Raw genomic sequence first — 15,786 nt, forward strand, 5'->3', positions numbered from 1 at the left:
CAACGGCTGAGACAGCCTGAGCTTCTGTACAGAAGGACCGCAAGAGTCACAAGATGAAGCCTGTGTTCCTGACTCTTATCCTTGGTCTGGTGTGTGCTGCCCAGGAAGCTCCAACTGAGCTAGACCCCTCGCAGGTACCCACATTCAGCGGATCTCATAGAAGTCCTGGGTTCTGTGTGTGTGTGTGAGAGAGAGAGAGACCACCTTCTTTATATGTATGAGCAAACTGCATAGATAAGCCATAGTGTACCTATCTGCTGCTGCTGCTGCTGCTGCTGAGTCACTTCAGTCGTGTCCGACTCTGTGTGACCCCATAGTTGGAAGCCCACCAGGCTCCCCCATCCCTGGGATTCTCCAGGCAAGAACACTGAAGTGGGTTGCCATTTCCTTCTCCAATGTGTGAAAGTGAAGTCGCTCAGTCGTGTCTGACCCTTAGCGATCCCACGGACTGCAGCCTACTACATGTGCATAATACAACCCTCTGTCTTTCTGCTCCTGGCACCTTTTATGTTTTAACTTCTTACTCTGTGTGTGTGTGTGTCAGGCGGGGGTTGGGGGGAAGCCTACCATGCTATCCTTTAGGGATCGATGAACGGTCAAGGTCTTAATGTTGCTCTTTTAGCTATTTTAAGAAACTCAAACTCTATGCTTTCTGCTCGAATATGAGCGATTCTTTCATGTTATTCTGCAAGGCATTGGATAGAATCCTACTTTGCTTAGAAGATTGAATTTTCACCTCTTCTGAGGTAAATGCAGAGCCAACGACTGGGTTGGGTATTGGTGAGAACCCAGTGAAAAGACTGAGTGATGTTCATGGAGACCTTCCTTCTTAGATTACAGGAGACTGGCACCACATTCTCACGGCTGCAGATAACAAGGAGAAGATTGAGGAAGGAGGGCCCCTGACGGTATACATTCGTCGGCTTAAATGTAGTGACGGCTGTTCCGAGCTATCCGTTGAATTTTATGCCAAGTAAGTACAATCTGCCTAAAGTGAGAACAATGAGACTGCTGAGTGCTGCCATGGGCTCCGGTCGACAACGTGCAATGAATGGTGTGAGGCATAGTTGTGAAGATCAGTGTGTGAACTCTATCAATGGAAGGCTGCCCTCAAGCTCTGGGGAACAGATGCTGGCAAAGGAACATCTTATCTGTTTTTCAGGTCTCCCGAGGAATGCACATTAATCAATGTAGTTGCAGAGAGAGAAGGGGATATTTATCACGTAGGATGTGAGTACGGGAGCTCTACCCATTGTGTGCGTCTTCCCAAGCATGTTAGATGCTCAGCTGTGTCTGACTCTTGTGACACCATAGACTCTAGCTCAACAGGCTCCTCTGTCCATGGGATGCTGCAGGCAAGAATACTGGAGTGGGTTGTCATTTCCTCCTCCGGTACCTCCCTGACCCAGGGATCGAGCTCAAGTCTCCTGCATCTCCAGCTATAGTAAACGGATTCCTTGTTGCTGAGCCACCTGAAAAGTCCCTTATTTACCTGTCAAGATCAAATTTTCTTTAACTGAAGAAATCCTTTAAACAGGAAAAGTGTTTTCTTAGCATGTTGAAGAAGCAGAACCTGATTCATTTAAATCTTATAGATAAGTATAGGAATACTTAAAATGAAAATAAAAAAATTTCACACTAAGTTTTACCCAATTTGAAATCAAAAGGGGCACTGGCACAGACCTCGACCTCCATAGTTTCAATATTAAAAAGTAACCTCAAATACCAATATTGTAATGTTAGATAATGAAAAGTACTCATTTGATTCTCATGGGGAAAATGTACAATGGAACAGCCTAATCCTGGTCAGAGAAACTTTTTCAAAAAATTTCATCTGCGGACATTGGACACAGGACCTAATTAGCAAACATTCCAGAGTATATATCTCTAACATTTGGCGATACCTTCATCTCAACCTCTTTGTATACCTCTCTACCAGAAGATAATTTTTTTTTATCTATTAAGATTTATTTTCATATAATTTCCTTAAATTCACAGAATATCTTTGTAATCATGACTGTACTAGTGAATTTGGTCAAAAAACTCCTGAAATTCTCACAGTCAGCTCTGGTGAGTTCATATGAGATGACTGAGGTCCAACACTTACTATAGTTGGGAAGAGCAACTTTGCAATCGTTCACAGACTCTTTGGTCTAAAGACTGGAAGTCTTCACTGTCTTAAGATGAGGGGTGTGTGGAGAAAGCTTTCCAAGTTCACTAAGTGTTCCAACAGGTTCTAACTACAGACCACAAGAAATGCCAGTGAGACGGTGGCATCTCACTAAAAAAGCGAGGATTGATGATAGCATGTGAAGAATATGACATGTCCAGATGTAAAGGACTTAATCACTTTGAGATTTGATATTTTTTTCCTGTCACAGATGTGGGTTCAAACATTTTCGAAGTGATTCCTGTATCAGAGAATGCATTGGTACTGTACGCTGAAAACTCTGATGGTGAGAAGACTACGAAAGTGACTCACCTCCTTGGTATGTTTTTGAAGCTTATTCTGAGCAAATTAACAGTGTTCATATTATCATTCTTTCATTTAAGGACAGAAGTGCATGAACACGTTATATTTATTAAGCAGACTAGAGCAGACCTGAGTTCACATGGGAGAATTCAGACTTCATGCGCCATGATCCAGGGTTGCAGAAAGGTTGTCTACTACAAAACTTAAGAAATGCATCCACTGGGGATTCTATTGGATGACATTAAAAAAAAAAATAGATACACTTTCCCAGGAGGTGCAATGAAATATTCCAGGATGCTCCACAGATTTCTTGATAAATATCATATATTGGAGTTGCCAGGATTGGACACGAAAGTGAACAAGGTTAGAATTTGAGTTCAGAGACTCGCAGGTCCTGGACATGACAGCTTCCTCTTGAATACAAATGTTTTTTTTTTTTTTTTTGCCACAATCAATAAAACACCTCTGGAAACCTGAACCCAAACCTATGCAAATCACCTCTGGATCATAAAGCATCTTTCAGAAGCAGCGTGGTTAGTCATGTCAATCTTTCTCACAACCAGCCAACCACAAGGTCATTTTACACGACCCTTTACCCTTCTGATATTATATCCATATGGGGGTGGGTGGGGCTGCAGTCAGGTCTCTGAGGATGACAAAGCCTGATTTTATCTCTGAATTGCATTTGTGATGAGATTAGAGTGCCTGATGAGAACTCGAAAAAATGTATCCCCCATTCATTTCAACATTGCTGTTCAGTCATAAGTGGTCTCTGACTGATAATGGCTCCATGGAGTGCAGCCTGCAGAGTTGCTCTGCCTTCCACTATTTCCCAGCGTGGGATCAAACTCCTGTCCATTGAGTCAGTGTTGGTCTCTATACGTCTTAATAGATTAAGGTTGAGGAAAATCCCAGAGTCAGAATTCTAGGATGCAGACAATGTGGACAGGTCGGAGTTAGACTCGGAAGGATATCTGAGTCTCAGGACCCACCAGGACCTTCTCCGATGTGCCATTCCAGCTTGCGTCTGACTTGGAGATGCATAGGCTCAGAGGTGAATGGTCTGTAGTTCACACAGTAGTTGTAAGAACTGGAATGTGATAAAATGTTAACCACATGGACTCTATCCCCTGAACATCTGAAGACCTGGTGTGCACAGCTCTGTAGACAGTTTCCTGGAGAGCAGGGTTTCGGTGATGGCAGAGGGCCATGGTGATGGTGAGACCGACTAGACACTGCACACAGGAGCTGGGTGACACTCTGTAAGCTACCAAGGATTCTAACGCACCCCTCTTCTGCCCTCTTTGCTACTGAACCCAGCCAAAGGAGACAGTGTCACTCAAGAAGAAAGTCAGCAGTATGAGGAACTGACAGAAAAAAAGGGGATTCCACCAGAAAATATCGAAGACCTCACTGAGACAGGTAAACCCAGGAGGACAACAGGGATCCAAAATGAAACCACATCACGAGGATGCTCAATTCACATTTCCTATTCTCGGAATCATCTTTACAAAGGCTGTTATGAAATAATCCCTTCAATGGCAGGCAGGCCAATGATTATTTTTCCACTCATTCCTCTCTTTCACAGACGACTGTCCTAAATAAGATCTGACAGCCTCCTCTGGGTGAGTAGAATCACGACATATACAACACTGAGTTTTCTTCCTAAGGTAAGACTTTGTTCTGGGGCATACCACTTTAATCATGGGATATATACCCAAGGGACTATATTACTCAACTATGTCAAAGAAGGAAATAATGCCATTTGCAGCAACAAGGGCACATCTAGAGATGATCATGCTAAGGGAAGAAAGGAAGGAAAGGAAGAGAAAGGCAAGTTTGATATCACTTTCATGTGGAACCAATGTACTATTGACAAAAGAGAACCAGGCTCACGGTCCAAAAAAACTTGATGGTTCCTAAAGAGAAAATGGGGACAGGGATATACTAGGAGCTTGGATGGAGAGATACACACTCCTGGTTATATATACATGCATGTTTAACTGAGAGCTTCCTGGTGGTTCAGGGGTAAAGAATCCACCTGCCAATGCAGGAAATCTGGGTTTGAGCCCTGGGTCGGGAAGATTTCCGGGAGTTGGAAATGGCAACCCCCTCAAGTATTCTTGCCTGGAAAATCCCATGGACAGAGGAGTCTGGCAGGTTAAAGTCCATAGGAACACAAAAGTGTGGCACAGGATTGGTGCCTAAACAACAACAACAAAAATGCCTAAACGATCATGTCGCTCTACACGTGAAACTAACACAACATTGCACATCAACTGCCTGTCAATAAAAATTAGTTTTAAAAAGGAATAGGAACACAAAACTCTTTACCTTGACACATGGTAAAGACTAGGGATTATACAAGTTTAGATTTAAATATCTAAACACTCACACTGCTCTAGACTCAACCGTGAAATGCTGAGGACCACAGAGGAGACTGTGTGATGCCCTGAGCTGTGAAATACGATGAATCCTGGTGAATACCAGTGCGAGTGAATGACCTTACAGCCACAATACCTTCATGATGAAAACATAAGATTTATAGGACAAGTAGGAGGAACCGGTTACACAGTAATCTCCTACACCAGGGGGCTGTGCAGATGCAACTCAGCAACTCTCAACATACCAGCTGATCCACGACTGATCACAAATACTTTCAACAGGTGGCATTTCTATGCAACCCGCTATGGGCACACCCCCAGAGGGACTTTTGCAAAATGGGTCCTGAAGGGAAATTTCTCCAGTGCTTTCAACCACAAGTGCTTCTATTCTCTGTTTCATTCTCTGACCAACATCAAGTTAATCCTAATCAGCTCAACTATGTTTTACTTTTTTTTTTTTTCTGTTTATAGACGTGAACGAAGAAAGAAAACATGTAGCATCTCAGCACTCATGTGTCACAATCAGCGATATGGGGATAAAAGTCATTTTTCTTGAAATTCTCTCCCAGGAATTCATGATCCTGGAAATATGGCTTTCACTATAAATCTCCTCTGCCCTTGCTGATGTTACTGGATTCCTAAACTGATCAATAAATTGATTAATGCACATATGTGTAGTGATCAAACGTGCATAATTTAAACGCACTAAACATGCAAATTCAACTGTTTGGAAAATCTAACGACAATAAAGCAGAGGAACTCTGTTTTCGATGCACGGTGTGAATCCTGCAAGGATCTTGTTGAGAAGAGAGAACAAACCACAGGTGGTAGTTTTATAGGGTTGTAAGGTGCCCCCCAGAAGTCATGAGAGAGATGGGATTGGTCAGTCAGACGACTTCAAATAGAATGGAAGCTGTTCTAAGTAGAAGCTGAAATTCACTCAACTATGGGATAAAGCGACTTTCATCTGCTGTGGGGTTGCAGGTAGTGTAAGGATTTAGCAGAATGCAGTCTTCAATGTGTTTCCAGAGGTGCACTGGTTTAAAAAAAAAAACACACGTACAAAGGCAGGAGACGGAAGAGAGTCAGGTTCGATCCCTGGGTCGAGAAGATGTCCTGGAAGAGGAATTGGAAATCCAGTCAAGTCATCTTGCCTGTAGAATCCCGTGAACAGAGGGATTTGGTAGACTATACATTCCAAGAGGTGGCAAAGATTTATCAACTGAGCACGCAGGCACATACAACAGAACTGAAGAGTACTTACTCAAGAAAGTACACTCCTGTTTTTGACAAAGCACCGGTGTCTGTTGTGTCCATCTCGGAGCTGCTATCGCCCAGCTTCTTCCCTGGAAGCAGTGGTCTTCCTACTGATGTAGGTGCTGGGTTATCTCCACTCTGCAGAAAAGTCCCTCACAAGGGATGTTTTAAAATAATAGTCATTGACTGGTGCCTACTGATGGGAAAAAAAGAGGATTGTGGGTACCCAAAATGGTCATGCCACTGGAGCAGTCGAGAGATCAGGAAAGTGGTTAAGGGAGATGGGAAAGATGAGGCAGTCCTAGAACACTCTGGAGATCTTGGGTAGACTCCTGGGGATGTGGAAGTCTGGGTACACTAGCGCTTCACTATGAGCTACACACATTTCTGTTACACACATATGAAGGTCTCCAAGGCAAGGAGATCCAACCAGTCCATTCTAGGGGAGATCAATCCTGGATGTTCATTGGAGGGACTGATGCTAAAGCTAAAACTGCAATACTTTGGCACTCTGATGCTGGGAAAGGTTGGGGGCAGGAGGAGAAGGGGACGACGGAGAATGAGATGGCTGGACGAGTTGACTCACTGGAAAAGACTCTGATGCTGGGAAAGGTTGGGGGCAGGAGGAGAAGGGGACGACGGAGAATGAGATGGCTGGATGGCATCACCGACTCTGTGGACATGAGTTTGAGTAAACTCCAGGAGTTGGTGATGGACAGGGAGGCCTGGCGTGCTGTGATTCATGGGGTCGCGGAGAGTCGGACACGACTGAGTGACTGAACTGAACTGAAGGGCAAGACATCTGAGCCTGATCACTTGATTTGTGTTGTAAGAGAATGGAACAATAGTGGTTGAAGACCAAGCTATTCCCCCTTCATGGATCGGTGACTTGTGTGGGGAAGGGGCTTGCATAACTCAGTGAAGCTATGAGCCATTTCATGTAGGGCCACCCATACACGAGTATAGTGGAGAGTCCTGACAGAATGCGATCCACTGGAGGAGGGAGTAGCAAACCACTCTAGTATTCTTGCCGTGAGAACTCCATGAGCTGTATAACAAGGCAAAAAGATATGATGCTGCAAGCTGAGACTTGCCCCCACCCTCCACCGGTGTTGGAAGGTGTCCAGTATGCTACTGGGGAAGAGTCGAGGATAACTAGTAATACCTTCAGAAACAATGAAGCTATGCTCACTTAGGGCTGACTCCTGGGAAGCCAGCCTTTAAACTGAAAATTACAGTTATAAAAAAGAAAGAAAGAAAGCAGAGCAGAGAGACTTCTCTAGGGGTCCAGTTGTTCAGAATCCACCTGCCAATGCAAGGGACACACATTGAAGCCCTGATCCAGGAAGATCCCACATGCTGATGGGCAACTAAACCCATCGACCACAACTACTAAGCCTGTGCTCTCGATTCTACGAGCCACAACAACTGAACTACCAAACTGAGAAGCTCTCAAACCTAAAGTAGAGAAAAGCTGAGCCCGCAACAAAGACCCAATGTGTGTCTGAAAAAAAAAACCTAACCAGAGGTTATATAAGAAGTGTGACTATGGCAACAGACCACTAATAAAGGTTTTAAAATCCTAACTGAAACAGGTGCAGTTTGAATAATGAAAGCAACATTCGGAACCAGGCAAGACAGGACATACAAACCATTAAAAACTTTTCTCTTAATAATTATTTTCAAGGAAGTTTATCCAGGTGACAATATATCAAATCCTGCAGAAGAGAGATTTATGACAAATGGATTGAGCTTAGTCATTGTGGATCGATGAACTCTTAGAGTTTGCAGGAATTTAAAGAGCAGAAAGGTATACTCAAAGAGTAAACGTCACTTGCGACCAGGATCCTCTGTGCATGGAGTTCTCCAGGGAAGAATACTGGAATGGGTTGCCATTCCCTTCTCCAGGGATTTTCCTGATCCAGGGATTGAATCCAGGTCTCCTCCACTGCAGGCAGATGATTTACCATCTGAGCCACCAGGGAAGCCCTAAATAAGATACACGTGAGTACACACATCTGTCTCATCACCTACTTAACCATGTGTGTATGTGTGTCTGTGTGTGTCTGTGTGTGTGTGAGATGCATACACCTAAAAGCTATGCTCTTAGCGGCTGACAAGTATATGTACAATACTATAGATAATAGTCACCATGCTATTTATTACATCTTCTTTAGGTCACAAGAGATCTTCAGGTAAGTATAACGAAATGAGAATAAAGGCACACACAGACACACACAAAGCAATACTTCAGTCATTTAAAGCCTTATGCTTCAACTGAGTATTGCTTATGTCGAGAACTCTGCAGCCAGCATTTACTCAATGAGTATGTGTTTCAGCTCCAAAACGTAGCAAATCTAACAACTTGCTATTTCAGATATGCTTTACGAAAATCAGCAGAAACATAAAATTCTCTAATGATCTATAAGTGGATAAGAAATTCTATTTTCACCAGCTTTTGAATTGTGAACACTTTATGCTTCTGACAAGCAACTGTTGAAGGCCAGTCATATGACCTTCATGTTCTAATTGTCCTTAATACTGCCGCAAACACAAATCTAAAAGGGGAGGAAAAAAGTCAAGACAGAAACAAATTTGTTCATGGGGAAGGAAAAGGAATATACAAACAAATGGATTTTGGATAAAGTTAAAAAGGAAATTCAGTGAAAAATAATAATCTTATAAAGAAAAGTTGCTGGATAAATTAGAAATCCTTGTGCCCCCCCTAAAAAAAAAGCTTCAAGCCATTCATTGTTCCATGTTTTACAACTAGCACGGAGAGTCTCAGAGAGCTATATGAAAGAGAAAAGCAAGAAATACTCTATCGATAAAACACAGGTGCATACTCTTTGACCAATGAGTAGGCAGTTACTGATCAGAATTTACACCAAGCAGGATCCTTCAGTGGGAACAGTATGTCAGTAACCAGGCCTTGATCTAAATATTTGCATCTTTGAGGGACATCCTTCACAAAGCACGAGACAAGCCCGAGACGGGAGAAAAATATTGGCACACCACTATCTGTAAAGAGGGTCTTCCCTGATGGCTCAGACAGTAAACAATCTTCCTGCAATGGAGGAGACCTGGGTTCAATCCCTGGGTCAGTACGATCTCCTGGAGAAGGAAATGGCAGCCCACTAAAGTATTCCTGCCTGGAGAATTCCATGGGAAGAGGAGCCTGGAAGGTTACATACCATGCAGTCAGAAAGAGCTGGATATGATTGAGCAACTTTATTTTTATCTGAAAAGGAACTGGTATGCAGAATATATTAAAAGCCTACAAACTTCATAAAAAAAAATAAATTATTCGCTCAGTAATGAACAATGGACTTGGAGAGACACCAAAGAAAACAGACAAATGGCAATCCCATCTCTTCATTCTGTCAGGAAATGAAAATTACAACTGCAACTGGATAGTATCACACACTTAGTATAATGTCTGAAATGAAGACAACTGACTACACAGAGTCCTGGCAAGGATGGAGCAATGGAAATTCTCACTTACTGTTGGCAGGACTCAAAAATCAGAAGGCACTGAGGCCCAGCAGTTCCACCCCTAAGTGTCTACCTAGGAGATAAGACAGCTCAGATCCATACATGTATCCATGAACATCTGAATAGACAAAAATGGGATACATACTAAAGATCCTATACAGGGGCAATGGGAACGGAGTCTACAAAACACATACAGATATTTCTTCAAACAAATATGCTAAGTGAAACCCACGAGAAGCACACACAGTTTCGATTTTTGAAAAATTCTAAAGAATACCAATTACTCTATCATGCTAGAGAACTGAGGAGTGTGTTCCCAAGTCTAGGTTGCAGAGGCGACTGAAAAAGGGACAGGAGGAAGGGTGACCAGGAAGCTGAAGGATATTGTTTTGAACTTACATGCAGTTTCAGGAGCTGTCCATAAGGCAGAAATCTCATATGCTGTAGGGAGACTAGGTTATACCCTCAAGGCCAAATGAAATTGTAGAGAGGAATTTGGGAGGAATCTTTGAGTAGGGGAGAAGATGAGAATTTGCCCTTGTTCAAAATATTTCAGTAAATCAGAGTAGGGAGGAAGATGGCGGAGGAATACGACAGGGAGACCACTTTCTCCCCCACAAAGTCATCAAAAGAACATTTGAACGCTGAGTAAATTCCACAAAACAACTTCTGAATGCTGGCAGAGGACATCGGGCACCCAGAAAAGCAGCCCATTGTCTTTGAAAGGAGGTAGGAAATAGTATAAAAGATAAAAAGAGAGACAAAAGAGGTAGGGATGGAGGTCCGCCCCAGGAAGGGAGGCTTAAAAAAGAGAGAAGTTTTCAAACACCAGGAAACGCTCTCACTGGTGAGTCTGTGGTGAGCCTTGGAACCTCAGAGGGCCACATAACCGGGAGGAAAAAGACATAAACAATTAAAACCCACAGATTACACACCTAACGGTAACTCCCAACGGAGAAGTAGTGCAGACACCCGCATCCCCCACTAGCAAAGGGGGCTGGACAGGGAGGCACAGGCTGCACTGCTTACAGTAAGGACCACGCCTGAATGCCATGAGGGCAATCTGATGGAGCTAACGGGAGATAGCAAAGCAGACTGTGGGATAGCTACCCCAGGAAAAGGTGAAAAGCCCTAACCTAAGACCCGCTCACAGAACAAAGGGCAGACTAGAGCTAGCCGGCTGTGGACAGCCCACCCCCCATCCCCCGCAAGAGACAGGCAGGGGAGGGCAGCCAGAGCTGGAAGTGGGCAATCGCGGACCTAGAGAGATATCCGATACGAAACTGCAAACAGGCTTCATTGCTAACCAAGACTTCTTGGGTTTCTGGCCAGTTGATATCTGCCTGAGAAGGAGCGCCGGTTGTACGCCCAGAAAGCTGAGTGGCAGGGACCAGGGAGGTGGTAAGTCGCAGCGTCCGCGCTCACCAAACACCTGGTCACCTGAGCTGCTTGGACCGGGGAAGGGCACAAAATGCAGGCCCAACCAAGTCTGCGCATTTGTGGAGTACCTGAGTACATGAACCTGAGTGGCTTTGACCTGGAAATGCATACAACCCAGCGCCGGCCTCAGAGAGTTCCAGGCAGAGCAACCTAGAGCCTGTGCAGTGTAGACTGGGACAACACACACACCGTGAGCGGGGGCAAACACAGTGTGGCCGAGACACCACTAGCACTCCCCACAGGATCCAGTGATATTTGTCTACAGCGTTCCTCCCTCCACACAGCACGACTGAACAAGTGAGACTTAAAAAGTGTCCACGACTGCCCCCATGTGTCAGGGCAGAAATAAGACACTGAAGAGACCACCAAATAGAAGAAGCTAAAACACACGAATAAAAAAACGAATAAAACAGACGAATTAAAAAAAAAAAAATGAGGACAATCTCAGAGACCTCTGGGACAATGTTAAATGCCCCAACATTCGAATCATAGCAATCCGAGAGGAAGAAGACAAAAAGAAAGACCATGAGGAAATACTTGAGGAGATAATAGTTGAAAATTTCCCTAAAATGGGGAAGGAAATAATCACCCAACGCCAAGAAACCCAGAGAGTCCCAAACAGGATAGACCCAAGGCGAAATACTCCAAGACACATTTTAATCAAATTAACAAAGATCAGACACAAAGTCAAATATTAAAAGCCACTTGTAAAAGAATGAAACTAGAACACTTCCTAACACAATACACAAAAATAAACTCAAAATGGATTAAAGATCTAAATGTAAGACCAGAAAATATAAAACTCCTAAAGGAGAACATAGGCAAAACACTCTCCGACATAAATCACAGCAGGATCCGCAATGACCCACCTCCCAGAATATTGGAAATAAAAGCAAAAATAAATGGGACCTAACTAAAATTAAAATCTTCTGCACAGCAAAGGAAACTATGAGAAAGGTGAAAAGACAACCTTCAGAATGGGAGAAAATAATAGCAAATGAAACAACTGACAAAAGAATTAATCTCCAAAATATACAAGCAGCTCCTGCAGCTCAATTCCAGAAAAATAAACGACCCAATCAAAAAATGGGCCAACGAACTAAACAGATGTTTCTCCAAAGAGGACATAAAGATGGCTAACAAACACATGAAAAAATGCTCAACATCCCTCATAATCAGAGAAATGCAAATCAAAACCAGAATGAGGTACCATTTCACACCAGTCAGAATGGCCACTATCCAAAAGTTTGCACGCAATAAATGCTGGAGAGGGTGTGGAGAGAAGGGAACCCTCTTACACTGTTGGTGGGATGCAAACTATACAGCCACTATGGAGAACAGTGTGTAGATTTCTTAAAAAACTGGAAATAGAACTGACATATGGTCCAGCAATCACACTCCTGGGCATACACACCAAAGAAACCAGAATTGAAAGAGACACATGTACTCCAGTATTCATTGAAGCACTGTTTATAATAGCGAGGACATGGAAGCAACCTAGATGTCCAACTGCAGACGAATGGATAAGAAAGTTTTGGTACATGTACACAATGGAGTATTACTCAGCCATTAAAAAGAATACATTTGAATCAGTTCTAATGAGGTGGATGAAACTGGAGCCTATTATACAGAGTGAAGTAAGCCAGAAAGAAAAACACCAATACAGTATACTAACGCATATATATGCGTTATATCGGAGAAGGCAATGGCAAGCCACTCCAGTACTCTTGCCTAGGAAATCCCATGGATGGAGGAGCCTGGTAGGCTGCAGTCTGTGGGGTCGCTAAGGGTCGGACACGACTGAGGGACTTCACTTTCACTTTCACACATTGGAGAAGGAAGTGATAACCCACTCCAGTGTTCTTGCTTAGAGAATCCCAGGGACGGGGGAGCCTGGTGGGCTTCCATCTATGGGGTCACACAGAGTCGGACATGACTGAAGTGATGCAGCAGCAGCAGCAACGCATATATATGGAATTTAGAAAGATGGTAACCTTAACCCTGTATACGAGACAGTAAAAGAGACACAGGTGTATAGAACAGTCTTTGGGACTCTGTGGGAGAGGGTAAGGGAGGGATGATTTGGGAGAATGGCATTGAAACATGTTTATTATCATTTGTGAAACAAATCACCAGTCCATGTTCGACGCATGATACAGGATGCTCGGGGCTGGTGCACGGGGATGACTCTGAGGGAGGATATGGGGAGGAGGGAGGTGGGAGGGGTGTTCAAGAAGGGGAACATTTGTACACCCAGGGCAGATTCATGTCAATGTATGGCAAAACCAACCAATATAATATTGTAAAGTAATTAGCCTCCAATTAAATAAGTAAATAAATAAAATTTAAAAAGCAAAAAACAGAGACTTTCAGAAATCTATAAAAGAACAAAAATAAAGCAGCAAAGGAAAAACAACAAATAACACACAAGGGGTTTCCCATAAGGATAACAGCTGATCTTTCAATAGAAACTCTTCACGCCAGGAGGGAATGGCAGGACATAATTATAGTGATGAAAGAAAGTAACCTATAGCCCAGATTACTGTACCTAGCAAGGATTTCATTCAAATATGAAGGAGAAATCAAAAGCTTTACAGACAAGCAAAACCTGAGAGAATTCAGCATCACCAAACCAGCTCTCCAACAAATGCTAAAGGACCTTCCCTAGACAGGAAACACAGAAAGGGTGTATAACCTCGAACACAAAACAATCAAGTACATGGCAACAAGATCATGCTTATCAATAATTACCTTAAGTGTAAACGGGTTGAATGCCCCAACCAAAAAACAAAGACTGGCTGAATGGATACAAAAACAAGACCCCTATATATGCTGTCTACAAGAGACCCACCTCAAAATGAGGGACACATACAGACTGAAAGTGAAGGGCTGGAAAAAGATATTCCTCGCAAATAGAGACCAAAAGAAAGCAGGAGTAGTAATACTCATAATCATATAAAGAATACTTTAAAATAAAGGCTGTGAAAAGAGAAAAAGAAGGAAACTACATAATGATCAAAGGATCAATCCAAGAAGAAGATATAACAATTATATATATATATATATGTACTCAACATAGGAGCACAACAATATGTACGATAATTACTAACAAGTTTGAAAGGGGAAATTAACAATAACACAATAATAGTGGGAAACTTTAATACCCCGCTCACACCTATGGATAGATCAACTAAACAGAAAATTAACAAGGAAACACAAACGTTAAATGATACAATAGACCATTTAGACCTAATTGATATCTATAGGACATTTCACCCCAAAACAATGAATTTCACCTTCTTCTCAAGCGCACACGGAACCTTCTCCAGGGTAGATCACATGCTGGGCCGTAAATCTAGCCTTGGTAAATTCAAAAAAAATTGAAATATTCCAAGCATCTTTTCTGACCACAATGCATTAAGATTAGATCTCAATTACAGGAGAAAAATTATTAACAATTCCAACATACGGAGACTGAACAGCACGCTGGTGAATAACCAACAAATCATAGAAGAAATCAAAAAAGCAATAAAAGTACGCATAGAAACGAATGAAAATGAAAACACAACAACCGAAAACCTGTGGGACATTGTAAAAGCAGTGCTAAGGAGAAGGTTCACAGCAATACAGGCATACCTCAAGAAACAAGAAAAAAGTCAACTAAATAACCTAACTCTACACCTCAAGCAACTAGAAAAGGAAGAGATGCCCCATATTTATCTTCTTAAACCGGACAGAACCATCTATCGTTTTAGAAAAGAAGCTTAACAGACCTCTTCAATGTTAAATAACACAGGACTTGGGGCTATGTGTCCTGGACTGTGTGTCTCATGTGGAAACAGAGAACGTAAAAGAATAAAAATGTCACTGTCCTTGAAATACCTCATATGTCCTGGGATTTCTCACTTAGTCTGAAGGACAAATGTCCAGATCCACTATGGATGATCCTCCAATTAATCTCATTACAATAACCGCAGATTGCTAGGGAGGCTCTTCTGCCCACCGGGATATTAGAGAACCACTTGCAAATAAACCAAGGACATGTGATTAACCTCTGCACTATCATTATGCATCCTGCAAGGAGTCCCATCCTATAAAAAGTGGCACCAATTCATATCCTCTCCAACGTCCTCAGCTTCTCCAGAATGACCAGGAGTCAGAAGATGAAGGTTCTTTTGCTGACTCCTGTCCTTGTTGTGGTTTGTATCAATCAGGAAACCCCAGCTGAGCTAGACCCCTGAGAGGTACCCAGAACGAGCTGATGTGGGAGAAGGTCTCGGTACTGTGAGTGTGGGTGTGGGTGTGTGAAAGACTCTTGTTTACTTGTACAAACAGATTTTATATGCACCATGGTCAAAGTATCTACTTGAGCATAATACAAAGCTGCCTTTCTGCACTTTGCATTTTTCTTTCATTCTGTTTTTCTGTATATTAAAACAAAACAAAACAAAACACCTGGCGTGCTGTGATTCACGGGGTCTCAAAGAGTCGGACACAACTGAGCAACTGAACTGAACATACTATCATTTAGATACCTATGAAGGGCCATGGTTTTTAGTGGCATTCGTTCAGCTATTTCAAGAAACCTTGAAGTCTATGTTTGTGACTCAATATGAATCATTCTTTCATTTCATGGTGTTCGGCAAGGTGAGGGGTAGAACTCTTCTTCACCTGCTGCTAAGTCACGTCAGTCGTGTCCGACTCTGTGCAACCCCATAGACGGCAGCCCACCAGGCT

At 42.8% G+C, this 15,786-nt stretch overlaps 1 protein-coding gene across 2 annotated transcripts; it reads left to right on the plus strand.

The window, feature by feature from the left end:
- Window positions 1-5,393, plus strand: LOC129564448 (allergen Bos d 2-like). 2 transcript variants are annotated; one of them, XR_016036944.1, is made up of 7 exons: window positions 1-134; window positions 834-973; window positions 1,163-1,230; window positions 2,382-2,489; window positions 3,794-3,895; window positions 4,062-4,143; window positions 5,329-5,381. XR_016036944.1 is itself a non-coding variant. In XM_055438447.2 (7 exons), the coding sequence occupies exons 1-6, from the start codon at window positions 54-56 to the stop codon at window positions 4,076-4,078; spliced, it is 516 nt and encodes a 171-aa protein (XP_055294422.2). In that variant the 5' UTR covers window positions 1-53; the 3' UTR covers window positions 4,079-4,098; window positions 5,329-5,393. The 2 variants fall into 2 exon arrangements, 1 of the variants encoding a protein (XP_055294422.2); XM_055438447.2 differs by having other exon boundaries at window positions 4,062-4,098; window positions 5,329-5,393.
- Window positions 5,394-15,786: the final 10,393 nt, after the last annotated feature.

Source organism: Moschus berezovskii, chromosome X, assembly GCF_049115385.1.
Source record: "Moschus berezovskii isolate FMDL1 chromosome X, NW_MosBer_1.0, whole genome shotgun sequence".
NCBI classification, from domain to species: Eukaryota; Metazoa; Chordata; class Mammalia; order Artiodactyla; family Moschidae; genus Moschus; species Moschus berezovskii.